Here is a 25,409-nt window from a genome sequence, read left to right on the forward strand (position 1 = left end):
AGCTAAGCTTCGGATAGCCACAGTGCCAATGCAGCTACGGCGCAGCGACGTCCCGCCTTCTATCTACAACACTGGTTCTGCCCGGCGCTGAAGGGGTTACTTGTTGGTGTCCCGTCAGGAGGAAGCAACGTTTGGCGGGAGTACCCAGTCGGGGTACAGGTCGGTCCCGTCACATAGATCAACACATTAACACACAAACCAAGATTTGCATGTATAGATCAACTGAAATTCACTTGTGATCTCAGCACTGAAGGTATATATCAAATAAACAGAATCAGACATACAAATCCTGTATTTGCAGGTATACAATAGTATATGAAATGTAGCACTGCAGGTATAGATCAAAAAAATACACGGAAACAGCATTGCAGGTATTAATCAACTGAATAAGACATACAAACACTGTATTTGCAGGTATACATAAATAATGTATGGAAATATATAGATATGGATCTACAGAATAACGCAAAAACCCAGCTTTGCAGGTATAGATCAATTGGAATTCACATCAAAACACGTCATTAAAAGGTATATTTAAAATCCCCTAAATTACAGGCACAGATCACAGGTTGCACACCCCAAAGCCAGCCCTGGCGTCCACACTGCCCACACAGCAATCACACTCCAATGCTGGTACCTAGGCATGATGGGACTGTGCTTGCTGTGATTGCTGTTAGCAATCACACTCCTATCATGCCAGGTCAGCCAGTACATGCTGGTACAGGGTGGCTGTAAGTGATGTGTAGAGCCCATACTGCTGGCAGCATCAATACACAAGGGGAGCAGCTAGCTAGGTTTCAGCATGTACTAGCTGACTTGGCATGATAGGAGTGTGATTGCTAAGAGCAATCAAAGTCCCATCATGGCCAGGTCCCAGCACTTACACATCCAACCAGTAAATGCTGGAACCTAGACATGATGGGACTGTGATTGCTGTTAGCAATCACACTCCTATCATGCCAAGTCAGCCAGTACATGCTGGTACAGGGTGGCTGTAAGTGATGTGCAGACCCCATACTGCTGGCAGCATCAATACACAAGGGGGCAGCTAGCTAGGTTTCAGCATGTACTGGCTGACTTGGCATGATAGGAGTGTGATTGCTAACAGCAATCACAGTCCCATCATGCCTAGGTTCCAGCACTTACACATCCATGCTATCACACATACACTCATTCATTCATATACTCATTCATTCACAGATTAACTCCCTCAGTCACGGCCTCCCTTGCATTCTCTGGTACTGCACAGAGGAAGCAGGACCGGAGCAGAGTCATGTGATGTCACGTGAACTCTGCTAGGTTCCGCTTCCTCTATGCAGTACAGAAGACCCTCCCACAGGTAAGTAGCAGGGCTCGAAGTGCGGCCCGCGTAAGATCGGTTGCCCTGGCGTCCGATCTTACATGGGCCGCACCCTCTCTCTCCTCTGCATAAAAAAACCCAAAACAGACGGGATTTAAAGTCGCATTGTCGGATTAACCGAGGGGGGGCAAGGATTAACCTAGGGTTTGCTGTCTCCCGGTGCCCGGGTTCGGCATGTTGCAGACAGAGTGGATAGACAGGGCTGGCGAGGATACAGCTGTCTTGGTGCACATTGGCACCAATGACATAGTAAGAGGAAGATGGAGTGTCCTAAAAGGGGATTTAGGGAGTAAGATTAAAAAAAGGACCTCCAAGGTAGTATTCTCGGAGATACTACCTGTGCCATGCGCTACACCAGAAAGGCAGCGGGAGATTAGGCAGCTAAATGCATGGCTGAAGTCTTGGTGTAAGAAGGAGGGCTTTGGATTCTTAGAGCACTGGGCTGATTTTGCTTTGGGGTACAATCTCTATAGTTGTGATGGATTGCACCTAAATGCAAGAGGGTCCAATGTGCTTGGGGAGAGAATGGCTAGACGGTTGGAGGAGATTTTAATCTAGGAATTGGGGGGCTAGACAGTATAGACAATACCGGGCTAGACAGTATCGAAAGGGAAGGCGATTTACTTAGCAACCAGGTGGGTGGATCTGGGGGCTTGGTCTATACAGATATTAGGGAGAAGCATATATTTTGACCCCCCAAGCAAGAACAGAAAGGGATTGCAGCATCAGTGTTAAATGACAAGCTAAAGGTCATGTCTACAAATGCTCGCAGTTTAGGGAATAAGATCCATGAACTTGTAACAGTTGTGGCAACTGAGAATGTTGATATAGTGGATGTTACTGAGACATGGTATATTGAGAAAAATTACTGGGACATATCAATACCGGGGTACTCTTTATATAGAAAAGACAGACAGGGCAAGAAAGGGGGAGGGGTGGCCCTATATGTTAAAAATTACATAAAATCTAACTTAATACAAATTGGTGAGGAGAATATAGAGTCGGTTTGGGTTACAGTACAATTTGGCAAAAGTAAAGTAACTCACGTAGGTGTGATTTATAGACCCCCAGGACAAGTAGAAGAACTAGATAATCTACTAGTGGAGGAAATAGCTAATATAATCATGGGTGACTTTAATCTCCCTGAGAGACTTTTAATCTCCCTGAGGTGACTTTAATCTCCCTAGCAGGTTGTACCCGGAGTGCGGATATTCTAAACGCCCTACTGGGATTATCTTTAAAACAAGTAGTTGAGGAACCAACTCGTAAGGAGGCCGTATTGGATTTAGTGTTCACATATGGGGATTTGTTAACAGATATTTCTGTAGGTGAAATTTTGGGATCTAGTGATCATCAGTCTGTGTGGTTTAATAAAAAAACAGTGACACACCACACAAAAACAAAAGTTTTTTTAGATTTTAGAAAAGCTGACTTTTCTAAAATGAGAATATGTGTAGAGGAGTCATTATCAGACTGGGACAATTTAAATGGAGAAATGGGATTATGTAAAAACTGTATTATTGAAGATAACAGAAAATTGTATTAGGCTGGTCAGTAAGAGTAAAAAAATTAAAGAAACCGCTGTGGCAGGGGCGTACCTAGAGTATTTGGCACCTGGGGCAGATCCTGTATGTGGCACCCCCCCCCCCCCACACACACACACACACTTTAAAACTGCATAGCTTCTACCGTTATATACCGGCGCAGACACTGAAGGTGGTACAGCATAACACTTACTGTTATTATATACTGAGGCAGACATTGATGGTGGTACAGCATAACACTTATCACTATATACTGAGGCAGAAATTGACGGTGGTACAGCATAACACCTATCACTATATACTGAGTGAGGCAGACATTGACGGTTGTACAGCATAACACCTACCACTATATACTGAGGCAGACAATGACGATGGTACAGCATAACACCTATCACTATATACTGAGGCACACATTGACGGTGGTACAGCGTAATCCCTATCACTATACATTGAGCCAGACATTGACAATAGTGCAGCATATACTAAGCCAAACATTGATGTGGTGTAGGCCTACCACTTCATTAGTAGTAGGGATGCACCGAAACGAATTCTGGACTGAAACGGAAAATGCAGCATTTACCTGGCCGAAACCGAATATGACCCCCCCCCACACCATAAAAAAAAAATCTAACACTTTTATTTAAAGTAAGTAACACACCAAAATAGGACAAAACAATTAAATAACAATATTAATATATATATATATATATATATGATTGTTAACAGCAATCACATTCCTATCATGCCCAGGCATACCCAGATTCCAGGATGTACTCGCAGACTTGGCATGATAGGAGTATGATTGCCCTATCTACCCCTTCTCACTCCCTTTTGTCCTACCTACCCCTTCTCACTCCCTTTTGTCCTACCTACCCCTTCTCACTCCCTTCTCCCTATCTACCCCCTCCTAATTATCTACCCTCTGCCCCCTTTGAAGTTCACTTACCTTTCAGGAGTCCTGCGGTGGGGGTGCAAGGCCTCTGTCTCCCAGCTCCGCCACTGTATGGAACAGTATAGAGTGATGGGAGTTATGATGTACTAGAGCATAATTATATAATGAAAAATACATTGGAAATGGTACAGCATAACACCCATCACTCTCACACACTTACCAATCCGCACATATACCAATCCGCACATTTACCAATCCACACATGTACCAATCCACACACATATACCAATCCACACACATATACCAATCCACACACATATACCAATCCACACACATATACCAATCCACATACATATACCAATCCACACATACATACCAATCCACACACACACCAATCCACACACACACCAATCCACACACACACCAATCCACACACACACCAATCCACACACACACCAATCCACACACACACCAATCCACACACACACCAATCCACACATACACCAATCCACACACATACACCAATCCACACACATACACCAATCCACACACATACCAATCCACACATACCGATCCACACACATACCGATCCACACACATACCGATCCACACACATACCGATCCACACACATACCGATCCACACACACATACACCAATCCAGACATATACCAATCCACATATATACCAATCCACACACATACCAATCCACACATACCAATCCACACATACCAATCCACACATACCAATCCACACATACCAATCCACACATATACCAATCCACATATATACCAATCCACATATATACCAATCCACTCTCACTCACTGAATGCTTTCCTACCTTTCCTCTTTTCTCCTTACAGCTTCTTTTCCTCCTCTTCGCTCCTCTTCTTCAGTTCTTCTGTCTTCTTCCGGTTCAATGGGCACGGCTTCAGTGTTGTGCGCCGGGTCTGACAACAAACCCTGGCGCACAGCAGCGGTTGCCGCGCGGATCGCAAGGGAGCGGTATCGGAGGTCTTTAACAGACCTCCGGCGCCCTTGAGTGATTTTAAGCTGGGTTCAAGGGTTGACCCCGGCTTAAAATCACTCAAGGGAGCCGGAGGTCTGTTAAAGACCTCCGATGCCGCTCCCTTGAGAGCCTGCTCCTCCAGCGGCGGACATTACTGTCCGTCTCTGGAGGGGTGCTGGACCGCCCCCGCTAGGTACGCTACTGCGCTGTGGTACTCTGCAGAAGTGGCCAAAATCGTAAAAGAAGTTAGCCTTTAGTAGATACAAAAATACCCAAAGTGAGGACGATAGACAGATCTATAAAATTAGTTATAAGAGCTGCCAAATCACATGCAGAAGAGCGAATTGCCCTGTCAGTAAAAAAAAAAGGGAGATAAAACATTTTTTAGATATATAAATGAAAAAAAGAAAGTAAAACAAGGATTAGTTAGATTAAAAACAAAAGGAATGTATGTAGAAGTGGATAAAGGTTTAGCTGACTGCCTCAATGAATATTTCTGTTCAGCTTTTACAAATGAGAATGAGGGAATGGGACCTCAGTTGGGGAAAAAAGACTGAATCATTTGAAATATGTGAGTTTATCGAGGCGGAGGTTCTACTTCAGTTGTCTAAGGTAAAGACAAATAAGTCGATGGGGCCTGATGGGATACACCCCAAGTTATTAAAAGAGCTTGGGTGAGTACTAGCAAAACTGTTAACTGATATATTTAACGAGAGTCGTCCCAGGGGATTGGAAAGTAGCGAATGTTGTGCCCATTCCCCAAAAACTCAGTAGGGAGGAGACAGGCAACTACAGGCCAGTTAGTCTTACATCTGTAGTGGGGAAATTAATGGAAACAATGTTAAAGGAAAGGATTGTTGAACATCTGAAGTCACATGGGTTTCAAGATCAAAAACAACCTGAGTTTTCCTCAGGAAGATCATGCCAAACGAATCTTATTGATTTTTTTGATTGGGTGACTAAAGTAATTGATCAAGGTGGTGCAGTAGACATTGTGTATCTGGATTTCAGTAAGGCTTTTGACACTGTGCCACATAGAAGATTTATAAATAAACTGCAATCTCTGAGTTTAGATCCCAATGTTGTTGAATGGATTAAGGAGTGGCTCAGTGACAGACAACAGAGGGTTGTAGTCAATGACTTATATTAAGAACAAGGTCTTGTTACCAGTGGGATACCTCAGGGATCTATACTTGGACCCATTCTCTTTAATATTTTTATTAGTGAAATTGCAGATGGTCTTGATGGAAAGGTATGTCTATTTGCTGACGACACAAAAATTTGCAACAGGGTTGCTGTTCCTGGAGGAAGAAGCCAAATGGCAAATTTAGGTAAACTGGAAAAATGGTCAGAGCTGTGGCAACTGGCATTTAATGTGGATAAATGCAAAGTAATGCACCTGGGGCATAAAAACCCAAGGGCAGGGTACAGAATATTTGATACTGCCCTAACCTCAACGTGTGAGGAAAGGGATTTAGGGGTAATTATTTCTGAGGATTTAAAGGTAGGTAGACAATGCAGTAGAGCAGCCGGTAATGCTTGGTTGTATAGCAAGAGGTATTAGCAGTAGAAAGAGGGAAGTGCTCATGCCGTTGTACAGATCACTGGTGAGACCTCACATGGAGTATTGTGTACAGTACTGAAGACCGTATCTCCAGAAGGATATAAAAATGTTGGAGAAAGTTCAGAGAAGGGCTACTAAAATGGTTTATGGATTACAGGCTAAACCTTACCAGGACAGGTTAAAGGATCTTAACCTATATAGTCTGAAAGAAAGACATGACAGGGGGGATATGATAGAAACATTTAAATACTTAAAGGGAATCAACAGGATAAAGGAAGAGAGTTTATTTAAAAGGAGAAATACTACCACAACAAGAGGACATCAGAAAATACTACTTTACGGAAAGGGTAGTGGACGCATGGAATAGCCTTCCAACAGAAGTGGTAGATGTTAATACAGTAAAGGCATTTAAGCAAGCATGGGATAGGCGTAAGGCCAAGCTAGATATAGGATTAGGGCAGGTACTAAAGGAAAGTACTCAGAGGTTGGGCAGACTGGATGGGCCTACTGGTTCTTATCTGCCATCACTTTCTATGTTTCTGTTGTTAATTTCTCTTCTAAATGATTGATTTTAACAACGAGATCTTTTATTTCTGTTTTTAATTCATTTTTAATTTCTGTGCAGTTCCTTTTAATTTCTTGCGTGAGTGTCAATGCTTGATTCTCAAAGCATTTTTGGAGGAAATTCTCTGTTATAAAGTTAACCTCTAGTGGGTCAGCACTCCCTTGAGTACTTGTTGTTTCAGAGTCTGATATGTTTGGCTCATCCATTGATAGTTTAAATCTAGTTTGGGATGGGCTGTAATAATCTGACTCCCGTTTTCCAGATTTGTCATTTTTTAGTCCTAGTCCTAATCCTAGAGGGTATCCCTCTGGAATCAAGTTATTAAATGTTATTGGGGGTTAATTGGTAAGAACTAGTCAGTTTGCACCAATTACCTCTTCTGACAGGTCTCCTCCACTTTTGGCCTGTATAAACTACTCTTTCACCAACTCCTCTTTGTTTGCACAGTCTAGTATTATTAAATATATGTCTGTTTGTGACAAGAGAAAGAAAGAGAAAATAAACTTATCTGAGTTATCGTTCGGCACCTTAGGGATCCCTCACTAAAAACTCCACTGCAGAGAAGAGGGTCAGCACGCAAAGCCTACACCTCACCGTCACCTCTAAGCCTGAGATGATCCAGGCTTGCTGCCTCCAGACAGGTCTCCGTTCCGCAAAACAACAGGCACGCTACTTTGCCTTCTTGCTCCACGAACTCCAACCAACGCCAGCAGCAGACTGATTCCCCCTCCGAGCACTCACTCCATTCAGCACACCTCCTCCTGACGTTCACATGTTCACATCATCCCACTTTCTATGTTTCTATATACCACTTTCACCCTCCCCCAACTTACCAGTGCCTTCCTAGACTTCCTTGATGTTTAGTGGTGGCAGCCGGTGAAGGTCTGCACAAAATGGGCACAGACAACCTCAGGTGCTGGTGCCGGCACTTCCGCAAGGGCTTCTATGAATGAGCACCGGAAAGTTATGTGACGCCATCGCTCCGTCTTAGAAGCCCAGGCAGCAGCGTAGTTTGTTGGGGACATCGCGTAGACCTCCACCGGCTGGCGGAGAGGAGGATCCAGGTCCCCTGCAGCGCTGCGGGGGATCTGTATCTTAGTCTTATAGTCAGACCTCTGTTTTCGGAGCATTTGCTCTGGGGAAAAAAAAACCTAGTCTTATAATCGAGCAAATACTGTAAGTCATAAAAAGTAATAAATAGAAGAAAAAGATGAACTCTTGCCTGGTATAGGAAGCTAGATCCCGCTTCCTCGGTGTTAAGGGTTCTGTCACGGGTGATTTAACGACCTCTGGTTCAGGGCCGCTACGCAAAAAACGGTCTATTAATGACCTTTGACGGTCCTGAACCATCATTAAATTAAATAAGCTTAGAAAGTGATCAACGGTCACTTTCCTCGCTTAAACGGCGTTGCTGTAATGCCTCCATGTCGAGGCATTCAGTAACGCCGAGATCGGCCTCCCCGGGGCCTCAGCATCCGCCATACACTGTACGCCCCTTTTAAAAGAGTTTAGGAGGCGATCAATGATGCTGTCGCCGAAATGCCTCGATAGCAAGGCATTCAGCGACACCAAAAACCCACCCCAAGACGCGTCGTCGTGACCGCTCTGGAGAGCGGTCACAACCGCCACTGTGAGTGATTCTGCCACTTGCAATGAAGTTGAAAAGAATCCTTACGAGAGTCTCTCCAGACCCTCCTGAGAATCCCGCTCCACTTGCAGGTTGAATATAGGTACTGCATTCAACCATGCAAGTCAATGCAACCTAGCTTTCTAATCACAATGTGATTAGTAAAATATTCAAAAAATAATAATGCAGTGATGTCACCAGAGGAACCACCCAGTACCAGCAACATGTAAAAAAACAAAAAAGAATAAAATAACTAAAATAAAAAATAAAGTTCATTATTTTGAGCAAGTGCTAAAATTAGTGCTTTATCTTCTCAAAAATCTCAACATAGAAAGAGTTGAAATATTTCAAATACCCAAGGGGTGTGATGGGGTAAATGGAGAAAAAAACGCACTTCCCAAATGTGGCATATTAAATCTGAAACAACCCGACAAACCCATGCATGTGGCGTATCACCGCACTCGGGAGATGTTGCTGAACACATATTGGGGTGTTTGATAGTGACGCATACCAGGAGCTATGAATTTATTCCTGAAGTACAATTTGTGTGAAAAAATACAAAAATAAATTACTACCACAAACTTTGGCAAAAGGCAGGTAGTAGAATCTCATGCATAAAAGGGTTAAAATACCAGCATTTGAAATACTTTGGAGTGTCTAGTTTTCAAAAATACTGTATTTGCTCGATTATAAGACAAGGTTTTTTCAGAGCAAATGCTCTGGACGGGGTCATCTTATAATCAGACCTCAATGAGACTAAGATCCAGATCCCCCGCTGCACTGCAGGGGACCTGCCTCCCATTTAACACCCCCCCCCCCAAACTTACCGGTGCTTCTGACTCCCCGGTCATGTAGCAGCAGGGGTTGTATGCATCCATCGCGCAGACCTTCCCCGGCTATCTTATGCCTCCCATTTAACACCCCCCCCCCCAAACTTACCGGTGCTTCTGACTCCCCGGTCATGTAGCAGCAGGGGTTGTATGCATCCATCGCGCAGACCTTCCCCGGCTGTCAGAGATCAGAGTTCCCCGCACCGGTGCGTATAGGGGTATAAGGCATTTCTGGAGGCAGAGTGGCACATAGGGGGTTAAAAGGCATATCATGGGGCACAGTGGCATATAGGGGGTATAAGGCATTCTCTGGGGCAGATGTGCATAACTGGGGGGGCAGGTTGGAAAATTAAAGGAAATAAAAACAAAATATTTTTCTAAATAAAAAAAAAAATAGTTTATATAGTTTAATTTTTTTTCTTTTTTTCCTAAATTAATATTCAGATTTTGGGGGATCGCCTTATAATCGGGCAAATACGGTATATGGTTTGATGGGGTAAATTGAAGTAGCCAGCTTCAAAGATGTTCCAAAGAGGAGATAGAGGCAGAATGACCAAATGACCACCTGAATAACGCATGTCCCAAAAGTAGCCTTTTACCAGCCAAACAATCTTACAAACCTATGCACAGGGGTTATCACCATACTCAGGAGATGTTGCTGGACACATATTGGGGTGTTGTTTGACAGTGACATATACCAGGACCTTTATATTTATAACTAAATTACAATTTGTGATAAAAAAAAATAAAAAAAATTACTATTACAAAGTTTGACAAAGTGTGGTTGTATAATTAGAGCATGGAAAGGGTTAAACTACCAGCATTTGAAATACCCTGGGATGTCTAGTTTTCAAAATTATATGGTTTGATGGGATAAATTGAAGTAGCCGGCTTCAAAGATGTTCCAAAGAAGAGATAGATGCAGAATGACCAGATTTGGGAAAAAAGGTTTGGAAATCATAAAACGCTACTTGTACTTATAGCCCTTTAACTTACAAAAAAACAGCAAAAAAAACCATAAAAACATTGGGTATTTCTTAACTCAGGACAAATAGTAGAATCTATTTAGCTAGTTTTTTTTACTTTCTTTTGTAGGTGAGTAAAATATATTTCAAAGAAAAGTCATAAAATGTGTTTTTTTTCAAATTTTCGCCATGTTTTATTTTTTTTTATAGTAAATAAGATGATATGATCAAAATAAATCTGAAGAAAGCCCATCTTGTCCTGAAAAAAAACAATATGTAACGTGTGTGGGTACACTAAATGGGTGAGGGGAAAATTACAGCTGAACACAAGCACCGCAAAAGTATTTAAACAGCCTCGGTCCCAAAGGGTACAAAAAGAAAAAATAAGCCCAGTCCTTAAGGGGTTAATTGTTTGGCAGCTATTCAGCAACATACAACGGTATTGTAATGGACAAACATCAGCCAGGGAAGGATGGATGTGCTGAGTATTAGTTTAAAAGCTAATTTTTTAATAAATACATTTAAAAAAAAAAATCAGTTTATACGTAGAAATAATATATATATATATATATATATATATATATATATATATATATATACCGTATCGGCCGCACTTTGACCTATTTTTTGGCATTTTTAGCGCAGGGATGTACAGTTTGTATTGCCTGATGCCTGGGACATGCAGTTCCGGGCTCCGGGCAGGTGTTTTTTTTTCTTCTTCATTTATCCCTGCAGCGGTGCAGGGGACCTGGATCCTGCTCTGCGGCAGCCGTGGAAGTCTGCGCGATGCACATAGAAAACCTCCGCTGCGGACACTTCCGCCGGGGCTTCTATGGTAAAGCACCGGTGTGACATAACCTTACGGTGCCCCACCATAGAAGGTTGTCTAGGTGTATCACGCAGGCGTTCACCCCCCGCTAGACACCAGGGAGTCTGGGGGTGCATTGGTAACTCAGGACTTCTAGGAAGCAGAGTGGCATATCAGGGGGCATAGTGGCATTTCTATATAAAGCATATCTGGGGGTCATAAAGCATATCAGGGGTCATAAAGCATATCTGGGGGGGGCAGAGTGGCATATCAGGGGATATGAAGTATATCTGGGTCACAGAGTGGCATATCTGGGGGCAGAGGGGCATATCTATAAGTAAGGTGCATTATGAATTAAGGGGGGGGCTTAAAATGGCTATTGGTTTTCTGTTTGTATATAACATATGCTGACAAACTGTATAATAGATACCAAAATGTTAAAATACATGTATGCCTGTTTATGAAATAAAATACCATTCCACTAATGTGTATTTTTTCCTTAAAAATATTTTTTTCTTTAAAATTGCACCAAACTTTGGGGGTGCGGTCTATATTCGAGCCAATACGGTATATAAAAAGTTTTGCAGTTTTCTGTCCAGAAACAGTCTATAGGATGGTAAGCAGTACTGACCGTCCATGTTTTACCGGCAGGGGGTCCATTTGGTTCAGTATAATGTAATTCTGTATGCGCACTGACAAGTTTTGCCTGTAATTCGGCTTCTTCAGAGTGCGATGATAGTCAGCAGTATTTCCCTCCCTTTATCAGCGGATGCCCATTTTAAAAGGCAATCAACGATGTTTCTCCATTACAATTTTAAACAATTAAATCACCCGTGACTAGAGCCTTATCACCTAGGGAGCGAGATTTAGCTTCCTATACCAGGCAATAGTCCATTTATTTCTTCTATTTTATTATTTTCCTGAAAGTACTACACACTTTTATTGCATAACTTTTATATCCTGCTTTTCTGTTCAAAGTATATCTCTTCCTGCCGATTATCTCCAACTGGACCTCTGTTTCTAAGGCAAGAGTCCATTCATACACATGTTTTTCTTTTTCATGATACATTTTCTCTATTCCTATGAGAAACGTATTGCATTATTTTTTTAATTTATATTCTGTTATTTTGGAACAGAGGACAGTACACATTGCATCAGGAAAGTGGTGTGAATGATCTTTATCCCCATCACTATTTAGCTTGTTTTCATTTTGTATTTAATATCTTTATATATTCTGAGCTCTGAACTAGGTAATGTTATTTACCTCTTGATTGCTTTTTTATCTATATACACATATTTTGGGATGTGGTTTAAGTGCCGTGTAGCCTTTATTTTACGTTTAATGGAATTCCTTTCTTTACTGTAATCACATTTTATAGATGTTGTTGTGTGCTTCACACAATATCTATAAAATTATTTACTATATTACCTATCAAAAGTGGTCCAAGGTAGGAAATGCAATGAAACCGGCGACAGGGTCATGGGTGGCCAAGGCTCGTTGATGCATGTGGTGGGGGGGTTGGTCCCTGTGGTTAAATCCAACAGACTAGTTGCTGTAGCTGAAGTTGCTGTAGCTGAAGTTAATGTGTCCCAACACAGTGCATCCCAGTTTATGTATGGGGCTGTGTAGCCTCAAACCAGTCAAGGGGCACATGCTGCCCCCTGTCCACTGCCGAAACGCCTACAATGGGCACGTGAGCATAAGAAGTGGATCACCGAGCATTTAAAGAAGGTGGCCTGGTCTGATGAACCACATTTTCTTTTACATCACAAGCATGGCCAGTTGCATGTGCTTTGCTTACCCGGAGAACACATGGCACCAGAATGCATCCATGGAGGCCCCACCTTGGAACTTACGGGACTTAAAATGATCTGCTGCTAACGTTTTGGTGCCAGATACCAAAGCACACCTTTAGAGGTCTAGTTGAGTCCATGCCTCGACGGGTCAGGGCTGTGATCAAAGGCAGGTGGTCATAATGTTATTGCTTATCAGTGTGTGTGTACGTATGTATGTATGTGTGAGTATATGTGTGTATATATATATATATATATATATATATATATACATACATACACACACTAATAAGCAATAACATTATGACCTCCTGCCTAATATTGTGTGATTCACTTCTGAGCTTTCTTACTTAAAAAATAAAAACCTAGACGGAAATGACCTTACTTAAAAAAGAAGTTGCTGAGTCTTCATCTATTCTTTGTTCATTGTTAGAAGTGATTTTTGCATCATCTCTTGGTGTCTATGTTCAGTGGGATCTTCATTCAAAAGGTGTTCTCATTTAAGATATTTAGTAATCAATCACTGCCTTCCTCAAGAACAACAACATTAGGCAATAAGTGTTCATGTATCCTTTTTGACACCTGAAATGACATGTTCTTGCTATTTCAAAGGTAGTCTGCTGCCAGTACTCAACTTGCTCATTATCTGCCTAGCATCTGTATGTAAACAGCTTTCTTATCTGCATGGCAGATACCATGTCCTTCTGAGTTACTGAATCCTGGGAACCACAGGCATTTTTAACATTACAAATAGGTCGATTCGTTGCATCTGTGATAATGCCCTCCAATCTTTTTGGGACACCAGAAAAAGATATTGGTAAAAGAACATGCGCAATGGTTTGTCCAGCCTCAATGTAGCTGTTTTAGGGACTGTGAAAGTTTTGCATGCATCAAGTTGCATTATGTCTCAATAGCAGTGCACTGTGCTGTTTTAAAACACCTGTCGGGAAGAGCCTTTGCACATGACACAGGAGTGAAAAAATACCCAGTGACAGTCATATAATCTGTGCTTTTACCTTTTGCCTACATGTTGGTTGTCAACTGAATCTTTTTCCAAGTACATCAACCACTTGATTGTACAATTTTGGGGGAAACTGCATTTTGGTATCTGCCAACTGGGAACAAGAGGCTCATTGAACTCAAAGTACAGTTACTTCCACAAACATTACAACCATCTGCAGCTGCATCTTTGGCCAAACATAGTAGCAGGGAAAAATTAAATGTATGTACAATTGACTTATTGGCTAATAAAGCATACCTTTATCTTTGTAATAAGGTGCAATCAAGTTAAACCACCACAATTATAAACAAAGGCAGTTTGTATTTTGTAAAAGTAGTAAGTTTTTATAATAGGTTAAGAATTGTGTTTCATGCAATCACTCAATTCATGATTTTTCTTGAGCTAAAAGCAAGGGCATTCAATCTGAATCATCCTCATTTTTCCTACCTTGCTGATATATTTGTTCCATTTCAGACAAGAGCCTCTGCAAAAGCCACATGCCAAATGATCTGATCTTTAGTGCTGTATCTGCTGTATTTCCAGAACGAGGTTTTCCAGAGGAAGTAAAAGAAAGGTATTGGTTTCAATCTAAAGCAGTATTTGCTGTAAGCTTCCCGTAACACTTTTTTGCATGTTTAATATGTAATAACTGTGCATCATTATAAGGCAAATAACCTGGTAATTACTAGAGAGAGGCGTTGGCAAAACAACAAATCTTTCAGTTAATTCAATTCACAAATACATGTCACTTGAGAGTTTATGTAAAAGTTGACAACTGTAGTCAGCATAAGGTATCAGATTAACAGTTACTGATTGTAATCGACCTTGCAACTCCAAACCATTTTGACGGCTTCAACTGTTTGGAACACTGGCACATAAGTTTAAGAGAGTTTCTTTGCTAGAAAACCGGGGGTATATTTTAATGACTCTTAATAGTTGCAGTAGTTTGGTGTTCATATGCCATATTTATCTAGTAACTACTGTAGATATAAATTACGTGTGTTATAATAGGAAGGATTAACGGAAATGAACCAACTCATTTTTTATTTTTTTTTACTGCATCTGTATAGCATTTGGCATTTCTCTGCTTTTGGACAAGTTCAAGAAAAGCCCACACTTTCCAATTCCTCTGTGAACTTGAAAAAAGAAATCCAGTTGCTTTACCAGTTATTTTTCTTATTGTTTTCAAGGTACAGGGAGTTGACAGAAGCTTCAGATCCCAATGCTCTACCACCTCAATGCACTCCTAACATTGATGGCCCTTGTGCCAAATCTGTGCAGAGGGAACAATCACTGCACTCCTTCCACACACTTTTTTGCCGACGGTGTTTTAAATATGACTGCTTCCTACATCGTAAGTTGGGTTTTGGGTCTTTCAAATGGCAGGAACTGTAATGTGTTTGAAAATAAAGCTATATATAACATTTAATACAGTAGATTTTATAGCAATAATGTTTTTTAAAGCAATAATAATACTTAAGGCATCCAAAGTAAATACTGTTCTTCTTTCTGTCTACTGACATACAAAAAATGTATACTTTTCAACTTCAAATTAGGGGCGACATTTTGACCCATTCTTTCTAAAGCTGACTTGAGGTAGGCCCAGAAGGGGCTGAAATATTTGCCTGGTTTGGTGGCAGCGGCTGTGCCCCACCGCGTGTCCCCCGAATAGAAACAGTTTGCAGTTGAGAAGGGAGGAGAGAAAAGGACGCCGAGCGGTGCTCAGGAATACATTTTCAGCAACCGCTCGGAGCCCCTTACTCTCCTACGCGAGGCCTCTGCTTTGGTCGCGATGCCGGCATTTCATGCTAAGTGCCGGAATACGATATCCGTCGCTCAGCAGTGAAGCAGTGCGCAACGCGGCAGAGGCCTCACGCTCCCACCGCAGGACCTCTATAAGGTAAGTGAACTACAAAGGAGGGTAGTAAGAATTTTTAAATAAATAATAATCCATAATCAGTATGGATTAATGTGTGTGTGAATTGGGTGAATGAGTGAGAGTATGAATTAATGTGTGGATGAATTTAGGGCTGCAACTAACGATTATTTTCATAATCGATTAGTTGGCCGATTATTTTTTCGATTAATCGATTAATCGGATAAAAAAAATGAATGTAAATTTTTCATTTATTTAAAATAATGTAATAAACAAATTATATTAAATACAAACAGCATAATAAAAAAAACTTTGATAAAATGCATTTCTTGCCTTTATTTCGCAACCAGCCCCCCCCAATTTATGCACGTTTGAGCCCAGGCTTGCCACGCTGCCTCCCAGACATGCCACGCTGCCCCCTACATATACCACTCCACGCTGCCCCCCACATATACCACTCCACGCTGCCCCCCACATATACCACTCCACGCTGCCCCCCACATATACCGCTCCACGCTGCCTCCCACATATACCGCTCCACTCTGCCTCCCACATATGCCACTCCACGCTGCCTCCCACATATGCCACTCCACGCTGCCTCCCACATATGCCACTCCACGCTGCCTCCCACATATGCCACTCCACGCTGCCTCCCACATATGCCACTCCACGCTGCCTCCCACATATGCCACTCCACGCTGCCTCCCACATATGCCACTGTGCCTGATACACCTTATACCCCGATACACCACTCCATCCTCCCCAGACATGCCACACTGCCCTCCCCACATATGCCACTCCACTCTACCCCCAGATACGCCACTCCACTCTACCCCCAGATATGCCACTGTGGCCCCAGATCTGCCTTATACACCCTGATACACCACTCTGTCCTCCCCAGACATGCTACACTGCCCTCCCCACATATGCCTTATATACCCTATATGCCTTATACCCCCAGATATGTCACTCCGTCCTCCCCAGATATGCCTTATACCCCCCAGATATCTCATAGTCCCCTCATAGAGTCACAGACCATACTTTTATAAATAAGTACTGGGTTAATCTTCACTGCCCCCAGGATTTAGATTCCCCTTAGTTTGCCCCCCTTTATCTCTAACTGCACCTTAAGTTAACTTTAATAAAGTAATACAATTAACCCTCAGTCCTCATCATTAAATTAACCCTAAACACCCCATTAACCATAACTGCCCCTAAATTAACCCTAAAGACCCCATCAACCACAACATCCCCTAAATTAACCCTAAAGACCCCATCAACCACAACAGCCCCTAAATTAACCCTAAACATACCATTAACCAAAACTGCCTCAAATTAACCCCAAACACCCCATTAACCACAGCTGCTCCTAAATTAACCCTAAACACACCATTAACCATAGCTGTCCCTAAATTAACCCTAAACACCCCATTAACCATAACTGCCCCTAAATTAACCCTAAACACCCCATTAACCATAACTGCCCCTAAATTAACCCTAAACACCCCATTAACCATAACTGCCCCTAAATTAACTCCCACCTCCCCTAACTTTCAGTAGCCCAAATATTAATTTTATACTTACAGTTAGATGAGTGTCACAGCCATGTGGTTCTGGCCTTCTGGGAGAAGGAAGGGGGCGGGGCCAGTTGTCACAGTGATTACAGGGAGGGACTGGTAAGTAGGAGCTGCTGCTGTGAGTCACTGAAACGGTTTATATAATGAGGGGTATTTTTCAGAGCGTTTGCTCTGAAAAAACCCTCATTTAATAATCGATAAAAATTGATTCAACTAATCGATAATGAAATTCGTTGGCAACGATTTTCATTATCGATTATTATCGATTTTATCGAATTCGTTGTTGCAGCCCTAGATGAATTGTATGAATGAGTGAGAGAATCAATGAATTTGTGAGAATGCAATAATGAATATGTGTACGTGATTTTTGTGAAAGAGTGAGAGAAATTATTGTGTGAATGAATTATGTGAATGGAAGTGTGAATTAGTTAGTGACTGTAAAAGATGGCACAAGCAGGGTGTTTAAGCCTTGGGGACCAAGATGGCACAGGCAGGATGTTTATGGGACAAAGATGGCACAGGCAGAGTGTTTATGGGACAAAGATGGCACAGGTAGTGTGTTTATGGGGCAAAGATGGCACAGGTATGCATGCTTGAGTCCGTTTTACATGCATTCTTTAGTTAGTGGAGAGTTCTGTATCCTTTAACTCTGCCCTAGGCTGCTTCTACTGAAACTAGGAAGTGTAAGCGGGAGACACACTTCCTGCACATGCTCAGTATTACCACAATAAAGTATGTGGGAGTAGCAGCAGGTAGTTGCACCCACTACAATGTTAGCGCTACTGACCATGTGCAACAAGTGTACATATAAATTTATCTTGCTTCCAGTAGCTGCAGTTGTGGCCAAAGCAAAACAATCACGAAATTGACTCAGACAGGGATTGAGTATACCTTTAAAGAACAAATGTATTTGTATATTTGTGTGGTTATAGAGTTAGTTAAGTAATCACTAGTGTCATTCACTGAAGCATGTGTTGGCAGGAGAATTGTTTTAACACCCTGAATTTACTATACTTTATATAGTGTTATCCCTGCCACATTACCATACCTGGGAATTCCCAGGGTTTGACCTGGTTTTGAGTCTGAGCTGACTCTTTCCTAGTGTACACTGCTGTGATCATATATAAGACTCCCAGTTAGTGCTTTCGCTCCCAGTATGTTATGCTTGCTATCCCTGCCTGAATGTAGACAACTCAAGTAAGTGTATCTTCAAATAATGACAAGTTAAGCTTTACATGAGTTCCAGTATTAGAGCAATTTGGGTAACACATTTGGCGAGTCACTACATAGAATCTTCATGATGAGCTGTTAAAGGGTTAATAATTTGAGCCGAGGCTCAGCTGATTTAGAAAGTTCCTGGGTATGCACATTGCTCTTCTTATTCTCATGGCAACTCTTTTCCTTGAATAAACCCTACTGGGTATAGAAGACATTTGCTCACTAAACAGCAATACTTCATGCAAGTACCTTTGGGAGTGGAATATATATTTAGATGCTGTTATTTCAATGTTTCTTAAAATAAATAAAAACATATGGGTTTTTCCTATGAAATTGTGTTTTTATTTAGCCTTTCATGCAAGTCCTAATGTTTACCGAAGGCGGAATCGAGAAATCAAAATAGAGACAGAACCTTGTGGAGCTCACTGCTTCTTGTGGCTGGTGAGTATATAATATGCATCAGTATATTGTAAAATAATACTCTCTACTAAAGTAAATATACCCAATTTGTGATTGTTCTTTTTTAACATCTTTTGTGGTTTCAGTGTGGTTTATTTATCAACATGATAGTTTGCATGTGGTTGTAAGGGGATATATGACAACCATAATAACCATAATAAATGAACACATAATAAATATTTTTTTTAATAATAAAGAAAACCCATTACAACGTGTGACGGAACCCTCCATCACTGGGGCCACTGGAGAGGCATGAGAGCTAGCCTCCGTCCATATTGACTATGGCCCCTGGCTTTGTAGAAACTTGTGTAGCTACCCCCAGCAGGATATCATCTCATCACCTCCTGAGGGGGTTTTCTCTGGCAGACAGCCAGGATCTGCAACCAGGGAGTAACCACCATTGTTTTACTTTAACCCCTTCAGTAACGGGACATACCTGGTACTTCCTGGTTAACAGTTGCTGGTAGACCGGGACGTACCAGGTACGTCTCCTCCAAAAAACGCCCCCACATCACCACAATCGCGGTGATCGTGGGGGCGCTGCTGCTGCTGTCTGCCCAGGACTCCTGGGCAGACAGCACAGCCTGTCTAAGCCCGCCCCCAAGCCTACGATCGCTCCCACGGAGTGATTTTGTAGGCAGAGACAGAAAAATCTGCAATCGCGGTTTCAGCTGCCACAGGCAGCTTCAGGGAAGGGGGGGGTGTTGAATGGGTCACCACACAAGTCCAACACCCCCCTGCTGCCTGATCGCTCCATGAGAGCGGCATTGAAGGGGTTAATTCCCGTTTTGTAGGGGGCTCTGCTGCTGGTGGTCTGCCTGGAAGCCCAGGCAGACCAGCAACAGCAAAAACGACCCCCCAGAAGTCCTCTGTGGAGATTGTGTCCCAGCTGCCAGAGGCAGCTTCAGGGACAGGGAGACAGGGTTCTTTGGTCTCATGTGGAGACCAGACCCCCCCACCCTTCCTCAGTTAACCCCTACCCCACCTCTTCCTCAATTAACCCCTTCAATGCTGCGATTGTGTATGACCCCCATCGCAGCATTGCAGGGGTTAATATTAGTCCCCACAAGCTTGTGGGGGCTAAATATCAGTCAATGCTGTGCTTCAATGGAGCATCAGCATTGAAAGAGTTAAAAAAAAATGTAAAAAATAATAATAATAATAATTAAAAAAATTAATAAAATAATAATAATAATAAAAAAAAAAAATAACAGCACTGACCTGAAAGTCCAGGGTGCTTCCAGGTCAAATGCTGGGCTGGGCTGATCAGATCGCTCCTGGCCAATAGGAGTGATCGGATCATTATGGCAGCCCATGGATGACCCTGCTCTACAAAGAGAGAGGGGTCATCTAGGGTAATAATGAAAAAACACAAATTATTAATAAATGAAATAATCATAATTATTACCTGATCACTTGTCGGTGACATTTTAAGTCGCTGATTATTGATCGGTCTCCCTGATTGATGTCAGCGGCCTAAACCTGTCACTTACAAGTAATCTGATAAAAAAAAATATTTTAAAAAATGTAAATGCACATGTTCCAGTTTTGCCCTGATAGCTTCCTCAAAAAGTGCTTGAACCATGCATGTGAGGTCTTGTTGGAATCAGGGGATCTTGGTGAACAAAATTTGGTGTTTTCTTCCACTGTTGCACTTATGGTGTGCAAGAAATTCAGTGCAACATTGAAATGTATGCGTTAAAAACGCAATAAAATAATTTCCCTGTGAAGTTTGGCAGACATAAGTGAAGAAATGGCTAGCTGAAAACTGTCAAAACTACCCTAGTTGAACACCTTGACTTGTCTACTGTTCATAAATATATACTTTTATGGGGTAATTTACAGTGGGGGGCTTCCAAAATGTCCCAAATGGTATATGGGCCCAGGAAACCAATTTCTGAAAATTCCAAATGTGAAAACGAAAATGCGCATGTTCCAGTTTTGCCCTCATAGCTTCCTCAAAAAATGCATGAACCATGCATGTGAGGCCTTGTTGGAACCGGGGGATGTTGGTGAACACAATTTTTCTGCAGTTGCACATATTCTATACAAGGTGACCCTAGTTGTACACCTTGACTTATCTACTTTTCATAAACATATAATTTTGGGGGGATAATCAGTATCTGTGACAACTATTGCAGTTATTAGACTACCATGCCAAATTTGAAAAAAATTACATTTCAAAAACGTGATGCATGCCTTGCAATATTTGCCTTATACTGGTCAAAATAGATAAAAATCCTGGCCATGTTGGGTGGTTTCCAAATCAGGACAACTTAATGAATATATTTGGGATAATTTTTTCCCATTGGTTCAATGTGTGTACAATTTGTATGTATAAAAAAATGCGTTTTTTTTCATTTTTTCCCCACTTTTTCCAGTTTATTTCAAACAAAACAATGTACTACCCAGCTTAATATGGTTTCAAATGAAAGCCCTACTTGTGCTGAAAAAAACAATATATGATTTGTGTGGGTGCACCAATTGATAAGAGAGAAATTACAGTTGAAGAAAGACATGGCAAAAACACAAAAACGGCTCCGGTCCTTTAGCGACACATTAGTATCAAAATCCCGGTCCTGAAGGGGTTAATATCAGACATCCTCCCCCATAGTAACAGATAGTGGAGGTTGGGACCATATTGTATTGTTGATCCTGTTACTGCCTCTGTTGTTTCTGGGATGCAGATTAACCCCTTCGTGACAAAGGCCGTTTTAACATTTCTGCGCTGCTCATGTTTAGCTGTAATTTTCTTCTTTCCTGTTTACTGAACCCACACAAGTTATATATTGTTTTTTTCAGGACAAGAAGGGCTTTCTTTAGATGACATTGTTTTGATTGTATGATATTATTTACTATTAAAAAAGTATAAAATATGGTGAAAAGTTTAGAAAAAAAATGACTTTTTCTAACTTTTAGTTGAAAAATCTTTTAAGGTAATGAAAAAACCTGCTAATTGGCTTGGAACTCTCTTTATATTTCATGGGTGGGACGGATTAACGTTCTCAAAATGAATGTGCTCCCCAGAGTGTTGTACTTATTGCAAGCTTTACCCATTCGGATACCCCGTGTTTTTTTTTTCGTCGCTTAGGACGCTGTTTATCTCCTTCATCTGGGCGGGTAAATCCCTGCGGTTGGCGATCTCTTTGCTACAAAAACCTAAGGCTGAGGGTGGTTTGGGTTTACCTTGTCTTCACACCTACTATACTGCTTGCCATCTACTACGAACATTGGAATGGTGTCACCACCCGCCCCATAAATCGTGGATTGCTCTGGAGGCAGCCGCTGCCTCCGTCCCTATTCGTGTTCTGCCGTGGTTAGATCCGGGTGTTGCTCGACGTGTGGCTGGGGATAATCCTTTTGTATTGGCTTCCCTCGCGGTTTTGCATGTTGCACATCGTAAACGCCATTTAACTTCGTATCCCTCGCCTCTAACCCCCATCCGCTATAACCCAGACTTTCCCCCGGGCATGAGTGGTGGGGCCTTTCTATTGCTGCGTCCAGGGGAATCTATGCCGTTGAGTGCTTACATGAGCGGGCGCATGCTCCGCTCTTTCTCTGCCGTGTTCCAGGGGGTCGCTCCATCTGCCCTCCACTCCCTCCAATACCTTCAACTGCGGAACTTTGTTAATTCAATCCCGCAAAAACACAACCTCTCACGACAGTTAACGCCTTTTGAGATGCTGCATGGCCGGGATGCTCTCCTGCCACATGGGATCTCGCTTTTATATGGGATTCTTACTCGGGTGGTGGATGACTCCTTGCCCGCGTTCACTGGGAAGTGGGAACGTGATTTAAGGGTCTCGTTATCTAAAGCAGACTGGGAAAAAAATCTTTCAGTTGACTCATGTATGCTCCATGAATACTAAGACACAGGAGCTTTCCTACAAATTTCTCACCATGTGGTACCGTACGCCGGCTCGCCTGGACGCTATCTTTCCCGATCACCCGAACGTGTGCTGGCGTTGTGGTCAACCGGGTGGCTCGATTCTGCACATTTGGTGGGAATGTCCCCTTATTGTTCCTTTTTGGAGGGAGATTAGTGATACCATCCGTCTTCTCACTGATTCCCCGCCGCCTTTTCAGCCTGTGTCTTACCTACTACACCATACCTCTGCCTCGATTGCTACGTACAAAAAATCCGTAGTGCCACACTTACTCAATGAGGCTAAAGCCTTGATTCCCCTGTATTGGAGTCAGATGTCGCCACCCTCCTTTAGGGAATGGGTGTCGAGGGTGGAGAATACGTGGGTCCTTGAGGACTTAGTGGCTGGACACATGGGTCGAGAGGCACAACATGGGAAGAAATGGTTCTACTGGTCTCGTTTTGTGGCTGGGGCCCCTACATGAATGGGTGTAGTTTGATTTTTATGTTTTCTGCTGCGCTCTGGGGCGCATCCGGCGCCTTACCAAGCCATGTATCTTGTTATGTTACTACTCTGCTGTGTACTTTCTACCATGTCCTGTATTTTATTGTTGCTCTTTTATTGTTTTTTTGTTCCTTCTGTACTATGCCTGGTCCTGCTGCGTCAGCCCCCCCCCTTTTTTTCTGTATATCCCTCCCTTCCCCCTTTATAGACAAAATCAATAAAATTTTTGATTTACAAAAAGAAAAAACCTGCTAAATAGATTCTACTATTTGTCCTGAGTTTAGAAATACCCAATGCTTTTATGTTTTTCTACACGTTATGGGGCAATAATTACAAGTAGCGTTTTGCTATTTCAAAGCCATTGTGACGGAAGCCTCCATCACTGGGGCCACTGGAGAAGCCTGACTGCCAGCCTCCTCCCTATTGACTATGGGCCCTGGGTTTGTAAAGACTTCTGTGGCTACCCCCAGCAGTATCATCTCATCACTGGCTGAGAGGATTATCTCCGGCAGACAGCCAGGATCTGAAACCACGGAGTGACCACCATTCTTTGATGTTTAATGTTGTATAAATCAGTCTTCGTTTGGTTTTACCCTACACTGAGTCTCGGCTAGTGACTGGGGAACCGGGGAAAGTGTGTTGTCCCAGGCTAAGGGAGCACAAGACAGCGGAGGCAGTCGGTCGGACTAGCCAGCTCCGTGACATTGGTGGCAAGCGGCGGGATTGCTTCTTAGTCCGAGGGACACTTACTTTCTACCGGGATTAACCGACAGGACGGCAGACTTCGGTCGCCTTGACAAGGACATGGATGTGGTATCAGAATTCCAGGGGCTGCTGCGGATCATCCTCTCCTGCTACACCACTGCTTTGCCTACAGAACAATACCAGAACCTGAGGCAAGTGGTTCGACGGTCAGTATGGCAGAGGGCTGTTATACGCCGGGGTCAGTGTCTTCCAAGCTCCGAACAAAAGATTAGAGACCAGCGGGAACTACGGATGTCATTCCTGGGACAGCAACCCCAGGAGCAATGGGTATCCGAATTGGACAAGTTGGTCCAACAGGAGGTAGAGCTGGAAGATCACTATAGGGCTCTGCAGTGGTATACAGAGCAAGCATATTGGGGAACTGCGAAAGATTGTTCTCCAGAGGGCTATGACTTTGGTGGCCCTGGATTATTATGGGATAGTCTTCAGCAGGATCCGGACTTCGGCAGCACAGCGAAGTGGCGGATTGAGGACATCCGGGATTTCAGGGAGTGGGACCTCCCAGATGCGCTAGGACTTAAAGGTGATTTAGACTTTTTAATTACGCAGGAGTGGGAACTGGAGAAGGCGTATAAAAAACTGTTCGAACGCGTTCAACAGAATGCCCCAGTGTCCAGGGATTGTGTGGATTTTGTGGATGTTATTGAGTGGTCACCTGAGGATGTTGACCCAGGCGGGGTGGATGGGACTGCGGTCTCCACCCCTGAGTCAGAGGGATACTGGGCAGCTAATCCAGATCCGATACTGGAGCTGTGCGACTGTGCTCCACAACCAGATCCAGAGATTGTGGATCTAACTGATTTTACATCTGAGGATGTTAACCCAAGAGGGGTGGATAACACTGCGGTCTCCACACCAGGGGCCTCAGAATGCTGGGCAGTCTGCCCAGATCTCTTAGTCCCAGCTGAAGAGCTGGCAACAGGGCAGAGCGCTGCTGGCTTCTGCCCCACATCTGCAATGACTACAGGGATCCAGGGAGATGTGGCAGCCAGCCCTTCTCCCCAGCGGCAGCTCACGTGTCCGGGAGCGGAGGAACTTGTTTTTCCTCCCCAGCGGCAGTGGGAGGAACCGAGAGATGTGACAGCAGGTCCATCTTCCCAGCGGCAGCTCACATGTCCGGGAGCAGAGGAACCGGCCCTCCCTCCCCAGCGGCAGGCCGACCCACAAGATTCCCTAACCCCAGCTGAA

At 43.0% G+C, this 25,409-nt stretch overlaps 1 protein-coding gene across 1 annotated transcript in view; it reads left to right on the forward strand.

Moving 5' to 3' along the window:
- The window catches only part of LOC149282010 (histone-lysine N-methyltransferase EZH1-like), a 116,875-nt gene that overhangs the window by 57,891 nt on the left and 33,575 nt on the right, over positions 1 to 25,409 (forward strand). Inside the window, exons 6-9 of the mRNA XM_089498681.1 lie at positions 1,647 to 1,649; positions 14,431 to 14,530; positions 15,147 to 15,310; positions 18,977 to 19,068. Coding sequence (XP_089354807.1) covers positions 1,647 to 1,649; positions 14,431 to 14,530; positions 15,147 to 15,310; positions 18,977 to 19,068 — 359 coding nt within the window. The remainder of the gene's footprint in view (positions 1 to 1,646; positions 1,650 to 14,430; positions 14,531 to 15,146; positions 15,311 to 18,976; positions 19,069 to 25,409) is intronic.

This window comes from Sceloporus occidentalis, unplaced genomic scaffold (genome assembly GCF_023333645.1).
Source record: "Sceloporus occidentalis isolate IW3139 unplaced genomic scaffold, rSceOcc1.0.p SCAF_124, whole genome shotgun sequence".
NCBI classification, from domain to species: Eukaryota; Metazoa; Chordata; class Lepidosauria; order Squamata; family Phrynosomatidae; genus Sceloporus; species Sceloporus occidentalis.